Here is a 22,546-nt window from a genome sequence, read left to right on the forward strand (position 1 = left end):
GAACCAGCTAAGGATTTATCCTACAGACTCCAGCAGGGGGAGTCTTAGGGAGTCCTATCCAATCAGAGCCCAGCGTGATCCACCTCGAGCGGCCGAGGGACCAACCACCGGCGAGCTGAACCAAAGACCGATCGGCCGGCTGTATGACGCGAGGTCGTCATATTCAAGGCCACTAGCCCAGCACGCTTCCCAGAATACAGCACTGATCTATATCCAGGAATTCTGCTTCTGGGTCATCCGTCCTGCCCACGAAAAGATGGGGGAAAAAACCTCACATTTAGCCTCCCGTCTTCCCACCGTGAACTGGAGAGACTTTCCCTAAAAGTGGTGCTATTGCGACTAACCAGTCTTAATCAAAGGAGTGGCCAAATGTTTTATAGCGTAGTTACAAGTGACCCAATTAAAATATATTTAACTGATCAGTCTTACAAGCGCAGAACAGGAAAATGATTTGAACTGAGCAGAAAATAAATCAAGTAAAAGATGAGGAAAAACAGGTATATTTGTAGGTTCAAATCTCAAAATATAGCCTCAGGTCGACGCATAACCCGTTTCCCATCGGATCCACAAAATGATGAATAGTATGAAAAGTACTCAGAATAGAAATAAAAACTTTTTTTGTCCACTCATCCCATTTGAGAGTGAGACTTCTATGAAGACCAACGAAATACCGCAAACTGAAACACCAGCTGACCTGCTGTGCCAAGGGAGGTGATCTCCTTCGGGCAGAAGTCTAGCCTTGTTCAGGAGGGCTGGAAGAGGTTGGCCAACAAAAACAAAATGTTAAATCAGTGGGGCAAACCTGTGGGAAAAATCTGGCCACTTGGGGGCGCTCTTGCAACCTGCATCTCACCATTGCCAAAATTTGGCCAAAAGGGGGCGCTCTCGCAGTCTCTCTCACCATTCTGGGCAGCAGGGGGCATGCTCACAGCCTTTCTCTCACTATCCAGGCCAGCAGGGGGCACGCTCACAGCCTTCCACTCACCATCCTGGGCAGCAGGGGGCGCTCTCACAGCCTTCCTCTCACCATTCCCTTTGCTGGGGCTCCACCCCCTAAAATACTATGGTCATTGACCGTAAAAATGTCTAAAATGGGCCAAACCAGAGGACTTCACATGGATTGGTCAGCTTCAGGTGTTAATCCCCACAATAACTCACACCCACTGGCTGATGTGGGAGAAGTCAGCGTCCCAGTTATGAGCACCAATCAAAGAACAGGGAAGCAGGAGCTTAATCCCCCCCCAAACATATGCAGACATTTTATATACATATCTGTGTACGGACCATCCATTCATTTCCAAACAAAATACATAACTTTGCATTTTTAGTTTTTTTTTTTGATTGCAATCACAGATGTTTATAAAATGTTAAACAGGTTTTTAATCATATTAAATATATAGTAAATATATTTACATAATATTAAGACAAACACACACACAAAATCATCTTAGGGGGCACCATCCATTGGCAGAGGAAGAGGGGAGGGGTATTTCATAATTGGCCACACCCCCACTACTCCACCCCCCAAAGACCAGCCTTGAACCCAGCCCCACCTCCTCCACCACCCCACCAATCACCTTTTACGCAGAAAGAAAAACTCGAAATGCTCCATTCCAGTAAAGATCATTTATTGATATCATCCGGCGGTCCGACACGTCACAGCAGGAGATGGGGTTTCACTGCCGTGAAAGGTGTTAGGTCCCCCTGCACGGGACCGGCGTCACCAGCCTGGGTGGGAGCGGCAGCAGACTACAGCGATGAGTCAGACGGAGGCCTGATGTCAGAGATGCGCGTCGTTCTTCCGGATGACACAGCTGCGATGGAACTCTCCGGAAATAAGGCAAATTATATACACAATCACATTCAGTTCGCCTCCGCAGAGGCCCAATCTCACAGTATAAAAATATATCACAAATCTGTAGAAATATTTACAAATGAACTAGCTAGACACAGTTTTTCATCTAGACTTCCAGAGAATTAGTTTAACAAGGGCTTGGGTAGGGGGTGCGACGAACTGTCTAGACCCTCGCAAAAACGGAGAAAGAAAAAAAAAATCCATAAAAATGCCTTCGTCTTCCAGTGGAAAAAACCTGACTGACGTTCACCGACGTGCAGGAACAGCAGGGAGCAGAGGGCGGGTTTCACAGCAAACTTTGGTGCAGGTTTGGAAGGAGAGGAGGCTGGGGTTCCGGTACCATCAGATAGATGATCTTCACGGACCCAAGGACACAGCCTCCGCTCCAGTCTACAGGAACATCCTGAAAAGCAGAGAGCCACTTCAGTTTGGGAGCTACACCTCTGGGACCCATGAGGAATGCCGCTGAATGCTGTCCAAGACCATTTGACCCAGTGGACAGACCAGAAAAACCAGATTTCATTACCAGACCACGCCTTAAAAAGACAATGATGCTTCAGATTAAGAACCTGGAGTATGTTCTGCCTGACCCTTGAAGACCTTCAGTGAGTTTCCGCTATGCACATCAATCAGAATCGGGGGTCCCAGCTCCCAGCATGACTGCTTCTCCAGGTGATAATGAGGGGAGCCACAGACCACAAAACTCACACTTCAGATCGGATCGCAGTTTTCAGCCACGGATCTGAACATTTTGTGGATCACTGCAACTCTGCAACGTACGGAACTCCAGACATCTCCACCACCTCCATCACGACGTCCTGTTAGGCTGAGATTACGACTAAATCTTCCTTCATCTCAACGTAGCCAAAGTTGCTTTCTCGAGAACATGAGTTATATTCGGGAGACCACAGAATAACAAAAGTTATCATGTGAAGCATACAGAAGTTGTAATTAGACACGCTAACTGTGTTTTTCAAAATGGGGAAATAGATTCCACTGGAAATGCCACGGCTAATGCGAATGAATCCACACTTTTTATTGCATTCCCAAATAAATTCTAAAAATCCCCCCCCCCCCCAATGTGCTACAGTGGGGAGAGGTCCCCCCACTGCCCCCCTGAATGCATGTATTCCATTAAGGGAATTGTTACTTTAAAAAGTAATTGCGGCAGTAAAAATGTATAGCGCACTATTATGGATAAACTTTGAAATTAATCCGCGGTTCACATGTGTGCCGAAGTCTGGGGGGGGGGGTTGGATTCATATGAATCACGGATCTACTGCAGTCTGTCCCACCGCCCATCTGCAGTCATGGACTGGGCCTAAACGACAGGGAGGGTTTTATCCGAACCACACTGCTGTCTAATCAGAGAGAGGTGCCTCCTGTAGCCCCGACGGAGTGGCCCCGGGAACCTGCTGCAGAGAGCTCGCGTCCGCCATTAACGGGCAGGGAATGCATTCATTACATCTTATTTATTGAGCTACCCCCCCCCCAATGCACAAATAATAATAATAATAATAATAATAATAAAAAAAACACCGCAAATTATATTATTAAATGCCACCTATCACACCCCCCCCCCGTGTTTAAATGAGGGGTGGGGGCATTACCCTTAATTACCTCCATCAAGGGCTTTGAGCTGATGGGTACTTCTGATGGGGCTGCTTGTGGTTATTGATTTCCCAGCCCCCCCCACCCCTCGTCTTCCTCTCATGTGACTCTTCCCTAAGCATGTCAGCATTGGGGGGGGGGGGGGGGGGAGTTCTGCCTGTGCCCAGATATGTGTGACAAGGCCAGATACTCACCGGTACGTTTTCGGGTCCAGCAGGAGGGCAGTGTCCTGTGGGAGCTGGGACAGGTGCACGACCTTGGTCTTCAGCTGCGGTCTGTCGCTCTCGCTCACCCACGCATCTGGCAGGCTACAGCCGCCGCACAAAGGGAGCAGAGGAACCAGACATTCAAACATATCTGCCATTTCCTCCGGAATGCTGAATTCCAGTGCAAACTGCAGGGGGCGCCATGGTTAAGGAACTGGAAAATTAGAATGTCAAAGAAACTTTTTATACCTCCTACTAGCTTTGGAGAAAACGAACCAGCACACCTACAGGAGTGCATCAACAGGGCATGATGCCATCAAAGCAGAGACCGGAAGCCTAATCAAGGCTCAAATCGTGACATCATCATCCAAGAGTCCACCTGACAAAAACATAGTTCTGTGGTTTAAGAAGAGCCCTGAAGCAGATGGATATACAGTCTACCACCAGTAGTCTGTGACAGCCTTGTGACATAGGCCCTCTGGTGGACATGCCAGGAAGTGCACCCAGCATCAAAAGGGGCCAGAATCCCTGAACACAACGGAAGCCTGAGACTCACATCAACCATTAAGTCGGAAAAGCAGGTGAATGAAAGTCTAAAGCATTCAGTGGCTGAAGCCGGAGCGAATGCCTGAAGCTGCTTTGAGGACCCTGGGTCAGTGACCTGAGTAACACCGCTTCAGAGTCAGTGGGTGCGGGGGGTTATAACAATGCTTCAGAGTAAATGGGGGGGGGGGGGGGGGGGTGAGAGCTACCCAGGGCGCAAGCTGAAGGGCATACTAGTCAGGCAGCATCCACCCAGACAGGTTGCTTACCTACTTTTGACTTTTCATTCAGCCTGTATTTACATTCCTTCACCCCCCCATTACGGCGTGTGAGGAAGATGGAGAAAACAGACCGTGTGTGTGTGTGTGTGGGTTTGTGTGCACAAGCGAGCGAGTGTGGCACACTGGCGGGGGATCAGTCAGGACTTGAACGGGCGGGGGGAGGGGAGGGGGGGGTTTCTCCTAATGATCCCTGTCCTCATTCCAGGGACACACACACAGTGCAGCAGCACCAGCACATACACAGCAGCAGGGGGCGCTAGAGGCAGCATGCTAGTGAATTGGCAAGAAGGGGGAGTGTTAATTTGGTAAAAGTAATGGGAGATTGACAGTGACATCTACACACTACAAATGAGGTCATAGATATAAGGGGGGTGTGGCCACAGCCTGCACCAGGGATGCTGATCTGGGGTCCCATGGCAATGTGGATTATGGGGTGGAGGAACCAACCCCCCACCCCCCCTTATTCCAGAGCACGCTTCCCTGGCTGACCAGTATCCTCCCCAACTGAAAACTTTTAAAAATCAAAAAATAAAAATACGAATATTTACTTCCCACAGAGGAGCATTTGGGTTTGGCTGTTTGGTGACCCAGAAATTTCATATTCCAAGTGCGGTCTCAGGAGAAGCCAGTCTTCACAGCGCCGTTAAGATAAAACATCACAGACGATCAGGACACATTAACACCTCCTGACTGACAGGCACCGATCGGCTCACGTTGGGGCCGCGAAGGAGGCCTGAACCGGGCATAACAGCCTGCTGGGTTTGCGGTTCCGATTCGGCACGTTCTGTGGCGGGGATGTCGAGCTCCTGCATCTTCATGGAAAAATCATGAAAATCAAATCTGAAGAAGAACTCAGATGATGACAAGGATGCTGAAAACTAAACTGTCACAACTGAGACAGAGCACCCCCTACAGTCCGAACTGCAGACACACAGCGAGCACCCAGAAGTTCTAGTCTGATTTACTGCACCCTCCAGAAACGGTAGAGTCTTATAGCTGAAGACGAAAGAATGTGAAACCCAGTGGGTGCTGGGGGGTACCATGATATACTGGACGGACGCTGCCCCTCTGTGACGAATCGGACCCATTAGCACAGAGCGGGGGGGGGGGTCTCTTCTGGAGAGAGAGAGAGAGAACGCTGTCCCACCTCAACACGCCGAGCCAGACACAGGACAGGCTTGGAGTGTCTGGAGTTTCACATGACCACAGAGTCACCTGTAGAATATATGGGAAACGGGGCCTTTTCCAGCAGCCCCCGCAAAGAGGAGCACACAAGAGGAAAGCACAGCCTTCACACTGGGGGGGGGGGGTATATACACAGGTCACAAGTTTGTTTGACGCAGACTGCCTGACCCGACATGGGAGACAATTAACTGAGTCTTGGAAAAGCAGAAAACAAGCCTGCTGAATGGAGACCCAACCAACCAATGAGAGCGTGGGGGGGGGGGGGGGGGCAATCAGCCTTTATGGCAACATCCTGGCAGCGTGGCCTCCAGCTGGCACCGGCCTCATCCACAGACCGAGTGCCAAAACCCCACGGCCCAGCCACTTGGGGGGGGGGGACCTGGCGTGGGGCTCCCGCCCTGACGTCAAACGGCAGCGCCTGGGGGGCTCACACGTCTCCTCATAAAACAGTGTGGAGGGCCTGGATCACGACCTCACAGGGACCCAACTGAGACCCCCCCCCCACAACGAACAGCTCAGACCAGAAAGACAGCCCCCTCCCTACGGACAGGGGGAAATTATGAAATTATGAGGAAGATCTACCAGGAACCCTGGTCATGGCAGAAGCAACAAAATGCCGTCTACATCAGCTAAGCCCCCTCCCCTACTCTGTCTCACACTCCACTCACCCTCCCGGCGACCCGCCTCCGCAATCATCTCGGAGGGGGTGTCGCTAAGCGTGCCAGATCCGTGTCAGTCCCTCTCAGGGACACAGCAAAGCTCTCGGCATCCTGAACGTACAGGATGGTGTCCCGCCCCCCAGGGCTGTGAGGTGCCATCATCTCTACTCACATATCCTCAGGGGTCCAGTGGAGCAGAACCTTGACCTTCCCAGAATCCTCCTTTCGTCTGGCTATGACCTGGATGGAAAGGATGGGAAACGGAGAACGTAAAACGCAGGAATCTCGTAACGCAGAAATAAAACGACCGACAGACGGCACTGCTGAGACAGCAGGCAGCATCAGGACGGCCCCGACCACCACCGTCCAGAGGGAAGGGCAGCCAAGCCGAACGCAGCGAGCCTCCCGATGATTTTGATGGGGCAGAAAAGGCTGGATAGAGAAAGATCCACCTCTGGAATTAAGCCATTTACCACAGTGCCCAAAAGCACCCGAACAGAACCAGGCAGACTCAGTTGCTCCTGGGCCGGACTCCCGCTGTACATCTTCAACCAAAAGGGGGCACCGCATATTCCGACAAAATCACATGACAGAGGTGGGACAAATCATCAGCGGGCCATTGCGATTCATACGACGAGAGAACAGAGCTGCCTTTGTGTACCCGCCTTCGCCCCCACAGGGGGGGAGGGGGAGGGCGCCGTGACGCACAGGGATGCCGAAACGCAGCAGCATTTTTATTGAGGACCCTTTATTAGCCGTCTCTGCCCGTGCCGGACGACCGGAGAGGCCCAAGCAGCAGGACGCGTAATAATTTCTTTACGATGTCTGGCTCGGTCCAGGAAACTGGCGAGGAACAGAATCCGTCTGCCCCCTCACCCCCCACTTTTCCCCCTCCTTAATTCCAAGAGGATGGATTGGCTCACTCTCATTGGACAGGCACAGCCAATGGCACCTATTCAACACACCTGGTGGCCCTGCCATCCGATTGGTCCTTTTTCACCCCCCCCCCCACTTCAGGGCGGCCATGTTTGTTATGCTGTGGGCCCCCGCCTCCTGTTAAGGTGGTACGCACCTGGCACCAAGATGATTAAGGATGTGGCTCAGAAGGCTACCAATTCAAGTCCCTGGGGTGAGGGGGGGGGGCTGATGTCCGGTAGTTAAATTCACCAACAATAAGCTGTGCATATGAAAGACACCGAGCTCAGATAAAACAGTAACATGTTAGAGCAAACAGCCCCGTTTGAGCCGAACGCGAAGAAAGAGGATTGAGACGCTGCCGTCTTCCATTCCGACCCACATTCCAGCTCCGCTCCAATCAGTTTTCATTTGTACCACGTCCCCAGCATATCTGCACCGCGACCAACCTCCATCTACCCAAGACGCTGACGGGGGGGGGCATTTACAAACACACCTTCCGTTTAGCTGCCAGGTGTACTGAAGCTGTAGGAGCCGTTTAGAGGTAACTCCCCCCAGGCAGAGAGCACCATAAAAATGAGCTGATCTCTCCAAACGCGTCACCACTGCAAATACAGGAACTGGCCTCCAAGCCCCAAGTCACATGACATAAATGAGGAAGAAACATGATGAATAATTCAATAAGAGTTTGCTGCCAGGCCCCCGACCAGGACAAAGTCCATTCAGGTTCTGCTTCACTTCAGTCCAGATGCCTATATCCCATTAGTCCTACCTGACAACAGATTTTTAACTATACGAACAAAACTGCTTGGAATGGCTTGGGTCTAAACCAAAGTAAAAACACTGCCCTCTAGTGGATGCACAAAGCCATGACCGTCAAGTTGAAATTTTACTTCTTCTTGGATCAAATAATAATAAAAAAAAAGACGACATCATTCTACACCTCGACTTCCTCACTGCTAGCAAATAACTGCCATCCATCCTTCTGCTTATCCTAGGCAGGACTGCAGGGCTTCCTTAAGGCTCCCTCCGACAGCCCAGAACACAAAGCAGGATGGGATGCCAGCTGAACACAGTTGTGCTTTGATTTGCCGCACGAATTGCAGGAAACATGAAGAACAGCCAAGATGCATCACCCAACACCTGTCACCCAAGGCCGCAAACACGCAGAAATTAATCTCTTTCTTTGGGAAGTACAGACGCTCCTCTACTTACGAATGGACGGCCGTTCGTAACTTGAAATGTTCATAAGTCCTTATTTGACATCATTTTAACATCATACGCAAGTACATAGAACTAGGATGCTGAGAGTACGCACACTACGCTGCTGCACAACGAGAGAAGCGGCCAGAGGTTCGGAATTGGCGTGCAGAGAAAAAAAAACTAATATTGCGGACAGTGGTTAGCACTGTTGCCTCACACCTCTGGGACCCGGGCTCGAGTCTCCGCCTGGGTCTCATGTGTGTGGAGTTTGCATGTTCTCACCATGTCGTCGTGGGGTTTCCTCCGGGTACTCCGGTTTCCCCCCACAGTCCAAAAACATGCTGAGGCTAATTGGAGTTGCTAACTTGCCCATAGGTGCGCATGTGTGAGTGAATAGTGTGTGAATGTGCCCTGCGATGGGCTGGCCCCCCATCCTGGGTTGTTCCCTGCCTCGTGCCCGTTGCTTCCGGGATAGGCTCCGGACCCCCCGCGACCCAATAGGATAAGCGGTTTGGAAAATGGATGGATGGATATTGCGGACAGGAAACGGGAGCCCAATGAACACAATTTGGACTTACGGTCCTCTTTGTTCGTATGTCTTATAGTTCGTAAGTTGAAAGTTCGTAAGTAAAGGAGCGTCTGTACAGTTTAAAACTGGGATGTAAGCATAAACTTCCATGTTGTCATTAGAATCCATAATTATCTTGATTAGGCTTGATTGTTTCTGAGATATATTGCACTGTGATGTAAGTGGTTGGGTCACCATGCTGCTTGGTGAAGTTAAGCTGTGCACTGGTGCCACCTGCTGGCCAAGAAAGGAGCAGCAGGAGCCACTACCGTTTGTTTCGCGACCAGAGGCGGTCTCTCCGGGAGGGGGGGGCCCCGGTTACCAGCCTGGCCCCAAGCCGACACCAGACACCCACCGTGCTGTGGAAGACCACGCTGTGTCCATGGCCCAGGCTCTCGATGTGCGTGGCCAGGTTCAGGCAGATGGCCCTGTGCCGAATGGCGTCCATAGTCTGGGCATCGAAGAAGTCATGTGGGCGTGCTGTGGGGGTGCAGGGAGTCCATCAGAGATGCCCGGTAAGAAGGTAACTCCATGGTTAATCACCCCCCCCCCCCTCCCAAAAAGGCTGCCCTTCCACTAAAACCACCACACACACACACACACACACACACACACACACACACACACACACACACACACACACACCTCTTAGCCTCCTTGGGGACAGTGGGTGAAATGGTATAAGCACATTTAGGGTTACTAACAGAGAGGGGCTGGGGGGGGGGGGGGGGTCCGGCGCTACCGTGGAGACGTACGCAGGGACCTGTGGTGTCGTGCCCTCAGCCGCCGCCGGCGCATGCCGGCTTTGGAAGGCGACTCCTCCTTGGCCCTCGACTGGCCAGACAGCTTGGAGGAGTTCTGCTGGCTGAAGTGGGAGGGGACGTGGCGAGCCACGCCCCCTGGGAGGCAAAGCTGGCATTGCAGCCAGCGACCACGCACTGTGGGAGGAGTCAGAGGGATCGAAAGTCAACAGAATTAAGCACCGTCCCAAATCACTCAACACAAACATTTATAATCTTAATCATGGCTGAAATGCAGACTCAATTCACATCATCTTGACTTTGTTACATTATTTATGTATAATTGCGTTTAATTGCATTTTGTGGCCCTTAAAATAGCAAACAGACCCTGCAATTCGGATGCTTAATTACACTGATTAATGCATTACTGGAGCCAGTGCACGGTTACGCAACTGAGAATAGTGATTACACCTTTTAACCTCTGATTAATAAGTGCAGCCCTGCTGGTGGTCTGGCAGCAAAGTTAAGCCGACTTTGCATCCAGACACGTAGACAGGATCTGCACCAATCAAACACTCTCGCGACTGGGGAGTGAACGACCTCATCTCTCACGAATGAAGGGGGGGCCACTGAGGAAACTGGCAAGAGATGACACCCCCCCCGCCCGCTCCTGCTGGACTTTCCATTTGGGCGTCAGTGTTGCCCGGAGACAAAACTCACCTCTGATCCCCCACTGGGGACGTTACCATTTCTGTTAATTAACGGCTGACTGGCAGCTGAACCTCCAGGTAAAGGCATCTGCTGTCCAAACGATTATTCTAATTACACATTTAAGAGCCGAGCTTGAAGAAAAACGCCCCAGGACCATGAAGCCCCCCTCCCCCAGCTCACCTTGAAGGGCTTGTCCCCACTGTGACTTAGCAGGTGTCTCTGGAGCCAGCTGGGGCTGCTGGAGGGGGTGTTGTACACCTTGCATCCTTTCCACAGGCACACGTACATCTGGGGGGTGCACATGGACAATGGTGCGCAACTTTTATGGGGGGGGTGGGGTTACGATCTATACAGTTCATTACATGTTGGATAGACTGGGCAGTTTAAGAGGCTGTAACCTTCTGCCAAGCAAAATGTTGATGAACTCCGTTGTCATTTGTAATCTTCCTTCTCATTGTGACATTGTGATTTAATTAATTTATTTAAAAAAATGTTCAAATATTTGAAAGCAAGACCTGTTTTTCCACATCTTTCATAAAGGACCATGTCATTATTTGACATTTTTAAAATGTATGAAGCAACATTGAGGTTTTCAAAACATTTTGAGAACAGATATAGGCTCAATCGAAGTGGGAGGAAAATATTAAAAAAAAAAGATACACGCAGTGAGCACCAGTATGGTCAGCGGCTGCTCAGCCACAAAAGGAGTTCAACCACAGACAACCGCATGTCTGCGTGTGGTGAAGCAGGAACAAGCTGTTGGGTGGTGGTGACTTGGGCCCGACCCGGTTGTAAGAGATCAGGTACCAAAGCAGATAAATAGGCATCAGGCAGACTGGCTGGGCCAGAATATCACGAGTTCGAAGGCAGAGTCCCAGATAACAGAAGCGGAGAATAAACTCAAACAAGGCAGGGAGTGTTTGTGAAGAAGCGGGGGGAGGGGTATGGGAAGGAGGCGGGGCTGTGGACCCACCCCGCCACGCCGGCTGTCCGCGTGCATGCCCCGGATGTGCTCCGCCAGGTCAGGGCTGGAGCAGAAACTCTCCAGGCAGTGGTCCCAGCTGCAGGGGTAGGTGGGGCCTTTGGCCGAGGAGGCGGGGCTTGCGGCCGGACCGGGACCACCCAGGAAGCCGGTCAGCATGGCCGGTGTGGAGCGACCGCTGGACACCGTGCTCTCCACCTCCATCAGGGTGCTGCGAGCGGGAGGGGGCAGAGAGAACTAAGCACACATCCCATAATCACACCGACTTTAGATATGAACAAATGAACCGCAGCTCTCACTCCAGCACGTGAATGAACCCGAGCACGGAACAGAACAAGGGACTGTCGTGATCACAAACTCCATTTCAAATTCTCCCAGAGGACATCACCACTGGCCCCCACCTGAGAGAAAACCAAGAGAAGGGCCAGGGGCTCCGTGTTTTTGCCGCACCTCCCCCCTCCCCCGAGATGGAACGTCCCAAGCCAGTGCTGTTATGGGCACAGCATGTGCTGAGTAACTGCCATCTGCTAAGGCCCCAGTGTGTGTGTCTGTGTGTGTGTGTGTGTGTGGGGGGGGGGATTCACAGAAATTAACAATGCATAATTTCTTTAACCGCTTAAGGTCTTTGCAGGACTTTTTGTCCAGGATCCAAAGGGAAAGATGCTGTATATTGTACATTTATGTACAACCCCACTGTTGCAGCGCCACCTGGAGGCCATGATGTCACCGATGCTGATCAGAAGGTCACATGACAGATTGGGGCAGTGGGGACTTAAGCACACAGTCCGTGCCTCCTGATCATGTGCACTGGCTGGCCACTCGCACCACAGGACTGTAGGTATGGGAATTATTTAGAAAAAAATGGAAGCTTGTTGGTTCAAGTTCCTGGGATGAGCCTAGAGCTGAGCTTGGGAGATACGCTAGGGAAGGAATGGCAGCAGTAACCCCCTCAACCTTCCAAAGTAACTCTAGCTTCTTTCTAAATACCACAATTCGCCTGCCTTGCAGCTAACACAGCAATAATTAAAACTCCCAGAATGCACCATTCCATGCAGCCTCCTGGACCAATCACATTGCTCAGCACCCTCTCATGCTACAGGCCTCTCCTTTTCAGCCTCTACTTGGTGACAAAACCATGCCCAGTAGCAGTTACAGCAATAAGGCTCCGGAACTTGGCCCAAGTAGCCCCTCCATCACACCAATGGGCACCACAGAGAATCCTCCTACCCCAAGAAAGTAACATGTCGCCACATCGCGCTAATGTAACAACTCGCGGACCAACTCTTCGGGCGGGACCGTCAATGAAAAGGAACACCACAGGAGATGGAAGCTCCCCGTGCTGATGAGTGGAGATTAAGGAGAACCATCTCTGAGGACAACAGGCCTGTGCGCTGGCAAGTGTAAGGCGCTAATTACTGCACTCACCCTGCAGGCGCGAGAGAGGAATGGGGAGATGTTATATCACAATCCAACCAGCAGGGGGGCGGACCTGCTCGGCCAGTCCTCACAGTGTCAGACAGCATTCAATAAATCACTGCCATAATGTAAACTTCTCAAGAAAAGTTCAATCTTGTCTCAGAGGCATCCTTGTATTGACACAGGGCGTTTCCTCATTCCGGTTTAATATGGTTACTGAATTCACACAGTGCTTTTTTCGAGATTCATCAGCTGGAAATCTGCCCGAGTGTCCATTTTATTCACTACAGAAAAGTATTAAAGTCGCAACATGTCACAAATGCAGTAGACATCTTAGAAACCATGGCCTTCGCCATGACGACACACATGGACGATTGCTTAAAATGCTCCAAGATATACACAAGTACATATATCTGCAGCCGGGATCCGAGTGTCAAGTGGGAGGGGTTTATCACGAGGATTAGGGTATCAGATGATAACAGTTATAAACTCCTCCCACATTGCCCCTCCCACTCGACATTGTCCCTCCCACTCGGCTTCTGGCTGCATTGATTGAGCCATTTTCAGGTATGTTACGATCAGAACACTACTATTCGGCGCAACCCTTCCAGTAGCATCGGGGACACAGCAAATTTCACCCTACACCGCTTTAAAATCCCCCAAAATAAGTCTGCCCTTTGACAGAGTACTTAAATTGAACCGGGGTTTCCATGTGCGTTTCCATTATCGTATCCCTGTGACTTGCGATCCACCGAGGACTTTATACCGGTAAACGAATGTTAATATCAAAGGGCAGCTGCACAAAAACAGATGTGACACATTTGCGCCGGGTTGACCGTACAGGGAAACCCGCAAAGATAGTTCACTCGCCGGACATATGCGATATTTATCCCCAAATATCACATGGAAGCGCTTAACCCCAATTGGACTCAGTCTTCCACCTTATTCCAGCTCATAAAATCAATAAAAACAGGACTGAGTAGCGCGCAGCCAAGTGGACTATCCTATTTAAAAAAATGCAGAAAAAACTAACTAACTATATCGAATAAGCCTGGACGGGGATAAAATTAGCCATTTCGAAATAGTTCCTCTGCTGGTCAGCTAGGAGTATCTTGCGAACAGAAAACTTCGAGAGCCGTTAAATGGATCATGATTAACCACGCAGACGGAGCCGCTAGTTAAGTACCGCGATGGTGAAATCGTGCGAGTGTCTTAACGCACGTTAAAGGGCATGCATTGTAAATCAAGCTCAAGAACATGATGCTCAAGAACATGATACCCCAGACCCCGGTACTTCCGCTTCTCCCATGAACTTTGCCCACTCGCCTGTCCTCGGAGTCCCTGCGGGGTGGGGGATCCCCTCCGGATGACGGTGGGGATGATGACACTTCAGCCCCGGCGGCTCTGTTGTCATGCCGGCTCCCCGTCACGCTGCGCTTCTCCGCGGCATCACCGCCTCCGAGCGAGCATTCCTCCTCCTCCTCCTCTTCCTTCCTTTGTTCCTCCTTCTCCGCCCCATCGCCGGTGCAGATGGCCGAGATCCCTGGGTTCCTGCCTTGCCGTGGACGCTCTGGATCGCAGTCCGTTCGCGCGGCGTCTCCGTCTCCTTCTCCGGCTCCAGATGAGTCCGGGACGGCCAGAAGTTTGACGCTCTCTCCCTCCGCACGGTCCCTTTGTATCGCCTCGCTGTCACCACCGGTTTGCCGCTTCGGAGCTTCCAGGCCTCCGATCTTCTCGGACTTACCGCAAATCCAGGCGCCTCTCTGGCTGCTAGATGGTGCGGATTCCGGTTCGGGCTTGTCGATGATACAGGCAGCCATGTTTCTCCTGGACGCCTTCTAGCCCCACGGAACTAAGCGTGAAAGACCCAGCAAACACACACACGCCGCAGACAAGCGCTCCGCTACTGGAGGTGGAGCAGGGAGGAGACAGACTGACGTCAGGGCGCCCGCACCGTGGGCGCCGGGCAGATCGGGACCGGGGCGGGTATTAAACCCCCTACGAAAATCACTTTATAAATACACAGACTGCATATTGTACTCGAATTTAGGAGGCGAGCACATTTATAGCTTTCAAATGTTCTCTGGCGATAGAGAGTAGTGGAACAACTTCCGTCTCTTAATTTTATCCTGCATATAGGGTTTTACTCAAACTTAAAAAAAGAAAAAAAAAATATATATATACGCCTAATTAGCTTGATAATAACCCTGCCGCACACACAGAATAAGCTTAACGCGCTCAACAAATGATGAAGCAGGTGTAACGTGAGGGATCTAGAAGCCGAGCATTAAAGTGAAACTTAACTGGCACCAGATACACAGAAAACCACTTGAGTCCGTTAAAAGACCCGAGTACATAGTTAAGAGACGTTTATAATGCTCCCAAGTGTAAGGAATTTTAAAAACAAAAAACCCCAGGTTTCCATCTGAATTATTCACTTGCAATTTTTGCCAAAATCGGTAGTTTGGTCGATTTTGACTTTGACACGGAGTATTATCCCCTCAGCCCCTTTCAGATCGTTCTTCTTTGCTCTGGATCTCTCCGATCCGTCATCTCTTCCAGCCTGCGGATCTTCACAAGTTTGCAGGAGTCCGGGGTGCATCACTGTTATTTTATATCTTATCAGTTTTATCTTTTATGACGTAGCCTAAATATAATGAGAAAAAAGGTAAGGAAAAACATGTGGATTATTCCCCCCCCCCCCCAACGCAATGGTGTTATAAACAAACAGTCAAATATTAGCAGCATTAACTTGCCAAACAAATTAAGATAATCTGCTTACAGAAAAATGAAAAATACACATAAACCCCGATCAGACAAGACCATCTCCGGAGCCCTACGATGTTAAAATATTTCCATTGTGCAGCTGGTGACCGTTTTGCAGACTGAAATAGACGCGCTTGTGGGCATTTTGTAATATTAACAAGTCACAAGACAACTGGACTCCTTTCCGTTCCAAATTATGTGAATAATGAAAGGCACAGAAACGGAGATCTGTTTGAAGGGGGGCAGATGTGTGCCAAAATCAGTCATCTCTTTAGACAAATAAACTTAACAGCCTAGGAAGTGCGCCTAACGATGATAGCATGATAATAACAGCCAGGACTGTTTCCCTCTACTATGAGTGAAGGCAAGATGCAAGTTTCCAGAACATAATCCACGGCAAAGTTGCAGGTAACAGCCAGTTTTAACTGGCAATCAGCCGCTTTCTAAAAAAACTGCCTAAATTATAAGACAGTCCTATCCCAAAAAAAGAGCTTTCCTGTTCAACATAGCACTGCTGTTTAAACATGCATTCGCTCACTATTTGCTTTCGCAAGTTATTCAAACCTCTGTCCACTGAAGGCCAAGGAAATCTTGCTTCTCCGACAGTTTCAAGACCAGTTTGTTTGAAACTACTGCCTCTTACTTTAGCGCCTTAAGGTGCAAATTAAGGCTGTTCAAATCTAGCCCTCGAGTCCAAATCCAGGCCGTGTTTTCAGGTCTACCAGGTAGTTAGTTTAATGATCACTGATTCTGATTGGCCAGAGGCTTCACACCTGGCTCAGAGGTAAAGGAATGCTGGAAAATCAGCAGGACTCGAACCTTGAGCACCGTGGGGTTAATAATTAAAGAAACACGTTGCACTTGTTAATTATCACAAATTCATACTAAAGAAAATGATCGTTGAACGTTTATTTATAATTACAACAAGAGGACAAAGTTATAAATTAGTAACCGAGAAATTTAATTATTCTAAGGCAATGAACTAGTTAGTGATGATAGGCCTAATTAAGTATTTTAAAAATGTTTGCAGGGAAACTCATTTGCGTATATGAATATAAACATATAACTGTCCTAAGTCTACTTGGTAAATACATTCTAATGTAAATATAACTTAGTATTAAAATACCCGTCCAAGACCAGGCAGATAGTAGGTAAAACAGGAATGTATACTGCACAAAAACTGTAAAATAAGAACTGTGCGCGGTATTTGCATAGGTTACTCATCAGTATTACCATAACTCATTTGAATAGTATGAATTCGTATTTTAAATTAGTGTTTTGAAAAGTTGAAATCTCTGTATGTGTATGACTATGGTACAGCTGTGTCGAATAATTCACCGCCAGAGGGCGCCATTCCCATTTAATCTGGGTAGTTGCAAAACGTGCAGGCGAAATCTTCAATACAGTACAAGCCATTTTAAAATCCATCTATCCATCCATCCATTTTCTGTACCCACCTGACCTATTCAGGGTCACCTGAGGCCTGGAGCATATCCATGGGCGTAAGGCAGGATCTATTCAAACAAAATTCACAACATATTGTAGCCGTTTAATGGCATCGTGAAACGCAGTTTAATTGCCCACGTTTCAAATCTGTGAAAATTTCAGTTTTCGGTTGAGACAGGACCGGGCTGCCTAATTTTAACAACTAGTTTCCACCTGAGATTAATTTCTGGCACGGTAGAAAACAAGGAAATTAAAACCTGGCATATTATCTGTACCCGTCTTGATCTTGTATATTATTTATATCGTTTCTATCTGTTTTACGTTCATAACTGTACTTGTACAGTATTTAACGAAAATGGTTGTTCTATCCGGTCTATTAGCTAATTTTTCAAACCATCCTGACAAAGTCTAATAGATATTACTGTGATAGTTACTGAAATATATAACAATTAATATAACATGTAGCCTACATCAATTTACAGTTGACCCAGTATAGGACGAGTATATAAAACGTTTTTATTTAGACCAAATCCTCGTCTGAGTGGGCAACAACGCCCCGCTAAGTTTGTCCGAGGTATTGCATGAGTCTGAGCCGAAGCGGTACCCAGCTGAATCCGGCGATGCCCGAAATCGCTGTAATAGCGCAATGACCTGCATACGGTGTACGTACGAACGCTTCCTGTCTCATACGCTAAAATAAGGACACTCACAATAAACGGCAAGTAAAAATAGCAGCACCCGCCCTCTTCACCCTGTCCGTTTTTATTTATTGCATGCCTGAAATATCCCAGAAAAGCGACGTGCGTTATTGGGGACAAGCAGGGTTGTGTCCGTGAGCCGTAAATCTCACATTTTCTGGGACGAAACACCTCCAAATTAAGACGATGAGGTTTTTTTTTAGCCACAGAATACAACAGCACCGACTAAGAACATTAACATTTATTAACGTGTTATAAAACAGATGGGATATTAACATTTTGCATAATAATTCTAATAATTAGCATCTTATAGTTACATAAGCTCTGGTCATTGTACGGTATACAGTATATATATACAGAGAGACCGCTCTAATTACATTCTGTACACAAAACACAGTCTCGGCTTAACAAAACTCACTTATTGCTTCTTTATTCTTTAACATGTGCTATAGGGCTACTCCATTAGAAGGGTCTCCAAACCACCCTCTTCACAGAACCAACCTTCTGAAGACTCTTCGTCATTCATTGGCAGAAAAACGTGGCGGATATTATGCCATAACGATCTGTCGCCTACAGGGGGCGGAAGAGCCCGCTAACATCGCCGCCGTAACGCGCTACCTCGGTCATCCGTAAACGGACCACGACTGCGTGTCCTACCGCATAGCCTCACAGATGAACGTATTTTACAAATATTCTTAAAAAGGATATTTACACCGTTTTTTTAAAAAAGGAGAAATTAATTAAAAGACACGTAAAGTGACAAAATTAAAAGAAAATAAAAAATAACATAGCAAAAACATAAACATTTCCTCTTAAACGCTTAAAGTAAATCTGACATCTTTTCAGAGTGTGTGGGACAAGCACAGTGTCCCCAGGACACCAGGAAGTATCAGTCTGTACAGCTCTCATGCCGTATAGCAGCATGTGGATGAGCTCAACCCCAAATCCAGCTTTTCGGGGGATTCAAAATGAAGGAAAAAGAAAAAGCAACGGCAATCGGGCTCATGTCTTTCGGATTTCTCTGTGTTACAGCGACGACGGCTGAGAGACGCGCATGGGGTGACGCTGAAGCCTGGACGCGGGCGGGCCAGCACTGGCTAGCGCTCACGGTCCACCAGCAGCTCCCCCTGGCGGCCCGGCATAGGTACTGCAAACCATCACATGTAGGTCTCGACGGATAGCACCGGCTGGGCGGCGGGCACTAGGGGCAGGCGGGGAGACGGCGGCGGAGAGCAAGGCGTACGTCTCTGGAGACCGGGCCTGGCTCTGGCGCAGGATGATGCTAGAGGGGCGACAGCGAATACGTGAGGGTCAAGGTAAGGGATGCTGCTGGAAGGGATGGTGCATTTCTGTGGGGGAACCAGCGGTAAGATTAAAGCCTGCTGTCATACGATGATCTGCCAGAGATTTAGGGTACAGTAATCTAAGATACATTAATCCAACAAGCATCTCGTACACCTCTATAGATAGATCTATAGACAGACATAGATATAGACAGCTAGACAGACATAGACAGACAGACGAATAGGCAGACATACTTCATACAGACACATTGATAGATGGATGGACATACAATGGCCCCCAGGGAAAATTCACACTGTATACTGAGTGTCACTCCTGTAATGTCGGAGTATGATTCAGTCGTTTAATGGCACAGACAGTTTTCCCCCATATGACCTTGTCCACTAACAGCTTCTGTGATGTCAGTTTTGAAGGACCCTTTCAATGATGCCAAACAAAGTCAGATGCCTGAGACCAGCCTGGGGGGGGGAGGTAGGAAGGACAGGAACGGTAAGAGAAAAGGTTAAGAGAGCTTCTTACTGTTGCCTCTAAACACACATGAAGTGCGATCCGTCGGCCATCGGCGGCTGTGAGGACGGAGCGGGGGGGGACACTGCAAACGACAGCCCAGAACACACACAGGCGGTCAATAAAACAGGTCAGACCAACAGCAGGATGGGGGCGACTGGACTAAACCACAGGGACACACTGGGGTGGGGGGGTGTATCTGTCGCAGTCCCCCCCACCACCCCAGTCCGCATCTATACGGAGGTGGAGGAGGAGGAAGAAGCCAGTGAGATCTTGCCAGATCCTTCTCACACCCTGATCAAAAGGCCCCCCAGGAGCAGCTGTGCTTGGCTGCCCTCCGCAGCGGCGTCTGCAGTTTCTGGCTGACCGTCCGTTCACCTGGCTGCGTCTACCTCGCACACACATCAACCACGAGGAGAAATGTCTACACCTCCGGGATCTGGCTGCTCGCGGGATGAGGAGCAGACTCATTTCAGAGCGGAGATGGAATTAACTAGGATTAAAATAAACTAGTTCATTTTTTTTTAATGATTCATCAGAACTTTTTCAGCATATGGCCTTGCTTTGCAAAGCAAACTGTTTGGAAATAAAAATGAATGAATCATTAGCAGAGCATTGAGTGACAGCACAAGAATGAAAAATCCTTTACAAGTCCACCCCTATTGCAAACAGCTCCCCCATGGAACCAGCAGATGGTTTGGCCCAGGGCTGCCGCAAACCCCTCCCCCCCACAGTCCCGCCCACTCACCCGGCGTCAGCTTGCTGAGCTTGGAGGCCTCGGCGGCCAGCTCATAAGTGATGTCGATGATCTTCTCCTGCTCCTGCACGGCGATCTCACTCTCGGCCTCATCCTCATGCTTCAGGAATGCCGGCATCAGAATCATGTTCTGCATGCTGGCAGAGGGGATGTCCGGGGGCGGGGGCGGGCGGGGGGGGGGGGGTCACACGCCAGTCTCTCAGGGTGCCAGCAGGTGGCGTCGACGGTGAGTGCGACTTCTTCGCGTGACTAACATGTTCCCCATACATGGATTCACTTTGTATTCCTGGGCTCCTCAGTCTTGGACAGACATTGGCAGTTTGGCTGCAAGGCCCCCCATTCAGGGAACCCCCCCACCCCCCTCCAGGTTGCATTTCATAAAGATTAATAGTTAAGTCACTGCACAGTAACAAAATACCTGTGTCAGCCATGATGGTAAATGGAAGACCGGCTCGAGCAACACTACCTGCCCGGCCAGCAGGGGGCACCTCACCTGTTCCTGGCCATGAGGGCTTTGATCCGGTCCACTTTCTTCTGCTTGCCCGCTTCCTCCGCTTGGCTTAGTGTGGGCTCGGGGTCTGGCTCCACGCAGCTGCCGTCTGATGTCACCGACTGCGCCCCCCCCAGGGATACGGGGTTGAGAGAGAGAGAGAGAGAGAGAGGCCCAGTTCCATAGCTGCAGAAGTGCCACGACACCAGTATTTAAGCGTGTATGCGGGATTCGCATGTATGTTTTGCTGCCCCCCACCTCGTGGTCCGGTGCTGCCGTGTCTGGCTGCTGGGAGTCGCCCTTCAGCCGGGCTATCTCCTGCGCCGGAGTCTCCGTCTCCTTTTCCAGGTCCTGCTCACGGAGCGAGGCCTCCAGCAGTTGGATGTCGCAGGACAGCGCCTCCTCCCTCCGCCGTGCCTGGGGGTGGGGGGGGGGGTTGGTTTTGTCATTATACAATCACACACCTTATTTTTCTGAGGGGCCGGTTCAATACCCCGCTCAAAGGTACAACAGCAAGTTCCCTGGCGGCACTGGAGCCAGCAGCCTTAAATTCCACCTGCTGTGTGCATCAGAGCAACATATTTGATGTAAATAAGATGCACTGCTTCACTGCGTAAGGAGTGAAAGGAGGGGCAGTATACCGGCAGGGTGCGGAAGGGGTTCTCCTTGGAGAAGGACGATGATCGCGAGGGTGACGGCGAGGGCTCCTGGCCCAGGACACCGATGTCCTTCTTTCTGTCCTTCAGGGCGGCATTTTGGTGCCTCTTGATCCTCTCCAGCTGCTCCTCCAGGCTCATGCGTGGCCGAGCGTTTTCGCTCACAGACCCATGTTCCACCGCGCTGTGCGGCCTGTCCTGTGGTTGGGGCAGGGGGGCCAGTCAGTCACACGCCGACTGACATCCCGCTCCGGTCAGTTGCCATGGCGAGCCGCAGTCGGGAATCAGACTTACTGTCCTGGGACTGGGCTTCTTGGCCTTCCTCAGCGTGACATAGGATGCGATAGTGGAAGACTCTGGCATGGGGGACTTCGTCCTGGGGGGCACGATACCAACAGGGAAGGGCATTCCTGGCCAAAAAAAGGCAAAATATAATCAGGCAACAATGCTAGGCTTTTAAATAATTGTTTAAAAGAGCGATGGATTGTGTTCAAGGAGGATTTCCTGCTGAGCAACTGTTGAGTGAGCGCACGCACGCACGCACGCACACACACACACACACACACACACACACACACACACACACACCTTTGCTGTTGGATGGCTCCTTCTCTGCATGCTCTGATCTGTCCTCACCACCAGTCTCATCCACCTCGGCCACTGTGGTCAGCTCCGGTTCGCTCTTGTACAGCCGGTAATCAGGCCCCTGTGCCGAGAAGGGGGACAGTGTCGTTCAGATGGCACACACGGGCATGAAACAAATAAATCACCCCCCCCCCCCCAATTGCTTGGATGTGGGGCTACAAGACGAGGAGAAATAAATCAATGAAAACCATCAGGGTGAGAGTTATGAAAAGGTGGTCAAGTTTCAAGAACTAAGCTACGCAGTCTGCAAACGAATCAGAAGAATGTTCGGGGGGGGGGGGTTGGGTTGAGATGGGGGTGGGATGGGATGATAGGAAACGTGATTCAAAACTAAAAATACTGATCCCAAAAAAAGTGGCAGGGACAGGAAGCAGCCATGAGAGCTACTGATGGCGAGGTATGGT

At 49.9% G+C, this 22,546-nt stretch overlaps 2 protein-coding genes across 6 annotated transcripts in view; both read right to left on the reverse strand.

The window, feature by feature from the left end:
* Nucleotides 1–1,611: 1,611 nt before the first annotated feature.
* Nucleotides 1,612–15,017, reverse strand: LOC125739390 (zinc finger protein AEBP2-like). Its single transcript, XM_049009445.1, is given in 9 exon segments — nucleotides 1,612–2,258; nucleotides 3,661–3,774; nucleotides 6,513–6,580; nucleotides 9,382–9,506; nucleotides 9,782–9,928; nucleotides 9,931–9,964; nucleotides 10,658–10,765; nucleotides 11,451–11,670; nucleotides 14,202–15,017. Coding segments are annotated over 9 exon segments (1,323 nt in total). The 5' UTR covers nucleotides 14,696–15,017; the 3' UTR covers nucleotides 1,612–2,245.
* Nucleotides 15,018–18,011: 2,994 nt separating this feature from the next.
* plekha5 (pleckstrin homology domain containing, family A member 5) overlaps nucleotides 18,012–22,546 on the reverse strand; it is a 60,783-nt gene continuing 56,248 nt past the window's right edge. For all 5 annotated transcript variants that reach the window (XM_049006884.1, XM_049006883.1, XM_049006882.1 and 2 more), the window contains 8 exons: nucleotides 22,086–22,203; nucleotides 21,792–21,907; nucleotides 21,483–21,695; nucleotides 21,100–21,258; nucleotides 20,845–20,963; nucleotides 20,343–20,488; nucleotides 19,607–19,679; nucleotides 18,012–19,067 (listed from right to left, as the gene is read on the reverse strand). In XM_049006884.1, coding sequence (XP_048862841.1) covers nucleotides 19,615–19,679; nucleotides 20,343–20,488; nucleotides 20,845–20,963; nucleotides 21,100–21,258; nucleotides 21,483–21,695; nucleotides 21,792–21,907; nucleotides 22,086–22,203 — 936 coding nt within the window. In that variant the 3' untranslated portion in view covers nucleotides 18,012–19,067; nucleotides 19,607–19,614. The remainder of the gene's footprint in view (nucleotides 19,068–19,606; nucleotides 19,680–20,342; nucleotides 20,489–20,844; nucleotides 20,964–21,099; nucleotides 21,259–21,482; nucleotides 21,696–21,791; nucleotides 21,908–22,085; nucleotides 22,204–22,546) is intronic.

This window comes from Brienomyrus brachyistius, chromosome 3 (assembly GCF_023856365.1).
Source record: "Brienomyrus brachyistius isolate T26 chromosome 3, BBRACH_0.4, whole genome shotgun sequence".
NCBI lineage: Eukaryota > Metazoa > Chordata > Actinopteri > Osteoglossiformes > Mormyridae > Brienomyrus > Brienomyrus brachyistius.